Source organism: Nestor notabilis, unplaced genomic scaffold, assembly GCF_000696875.1.
Source record: "Nestor notabilis isolate BGI_N333 unplaced genomic scaffold, ASM69687v1 scaffold24592, whole genome shotgun sequence".
In the NCBI taxonomy this organism is placed as follows: domain Eukaryota; kingdom Metazoa; phylum Chordata; class Aves; order Psittaciformes; family Psittacidae; genus Nestor; species Nestor notabilis.
Window position 1 is genome coordinate 8,513 of NW_009918218.1, and position 1,191 is coordinate 9,703.

Genomic DNA, 1,191 nt, shown 5'->3' on the forward strand with positions numbered 1-1,191 from the left:
CAGCCAGGGAGGTGGCCTTGGAGCCCCGTGGGACTGTGCGGTGCCCGTCTGCTCCGGGGCAGTAAAAGGGGACAAGCACCTAAGTGCCCAGCTCTTTCCATCCTGTGCTGTGGGGACAGAGAGATCCTTTGGGCTCAAGGTCCCATCCTGCAGAGCCTGGTGAACCTCCCTAAGCGACCTGAATCCTCATGGTGAGCCCTCTGCCAAAGGAGGTTTGTTTGAAGAGGGTAAAGCAAACAAGTCTTTGCTGCTATCACTGGGTTGTGGGTTGACTTCTCTTGCCTTTGGAACCTCTCCCTGCAGCCTCCCAATTGCCCTCTGTCCCCTTGCACGCTCTGGCCCCTCAGCTGCTCACAGCAGAGCAGAAGGCTTCTCATGCTGCGCTGACCCGTCTGTCTCCCCATGACTGCCAAGGCACTGCCTGGGTCAGTTTTTTCCCTCCTCATGGTAGACAAGTCCTTTACTGAGCTCATTTATTCCTCCTCCTCAGTTCCCAGCGCTCCCCTTTCCCAGAGCCAGGCACATTCCTCCAGGTCCCACACAGGATCTGCCTTGGGGGCAGTGGGACCCACTGTTGATGCGTGGGGTAAGAGCTGGACCCCACATCCCTGCTGCCTTCCTGGCTGTCTTATTCAGCTACTGTTTTCCTGATATGGATCAGCACAAAGGACGGAAGCAGCAGTTGCTGTGGCCTTGCCAGCTTGGCAGGGCTGGGAGGGTCTGGGTCTGCCCTGTGCTGGAGCCCATTGAAATGAATGAAATGAGGGAAGGAGCAGAAAAAGCAGGACCAACAGTGGGGGCTTCATTGTCGTGGCTTTGTGGTGCCTATTCCCACCCCACTCCATCTTCCCCCTGCCCTAGGTGTGGAGTACACAGCCCTGCTGTGAGATGCTCCTGCACCATCCCCAAAACCACCAACGTGGGATTCTTGAGGCTGCTGCTTCCTACAGGCTTGTAATTGTTACAGCCAATGGCACATTGGCCTGGTGCACATCCACACACACAAACGCACCCGGGCTCCCCAGCCCTGGGGAGGGGATGGACCAGTGACAACCCCCAGAGCAGTGACCATCCCACCACACTCATGCACCCAGTGGAAAGTGCTTGTGTGCAAACAGCCCCGCTGGCAGCATCTTCCCAATGGGGATGTGCTGGCTTGGAGCAGGGAGGGATGTGACCTGCCGAAGCCTG

At 57.7% G+C, this 1,191-nt stretch overlaps 1 protein-coding gene across 1 annotated transcript in view; it reads left to right on the forward strand.

Annotated features, from left to right (window-relative positions):
- The window catches only part of LOC104401888 (low affinity cationic amino acid transporter 2-like), a 5,237-nt gene extending 4,850 nt beyond the window's left edge, over window positions 1–387 (forward strand). Inside the window, exon 11 of the mRNA XM_010009607.1 lies at window positions 348–387. Coding sequence (XP_010007909.1) covers window positions 348–387 — 40 coding nt within the window. The remainder of the gene's footprint in view (window positions 1–347) is intronic.
- The last annotated feature ends 804 nt before the right edge of the window (window positions 388–1,191 follow it).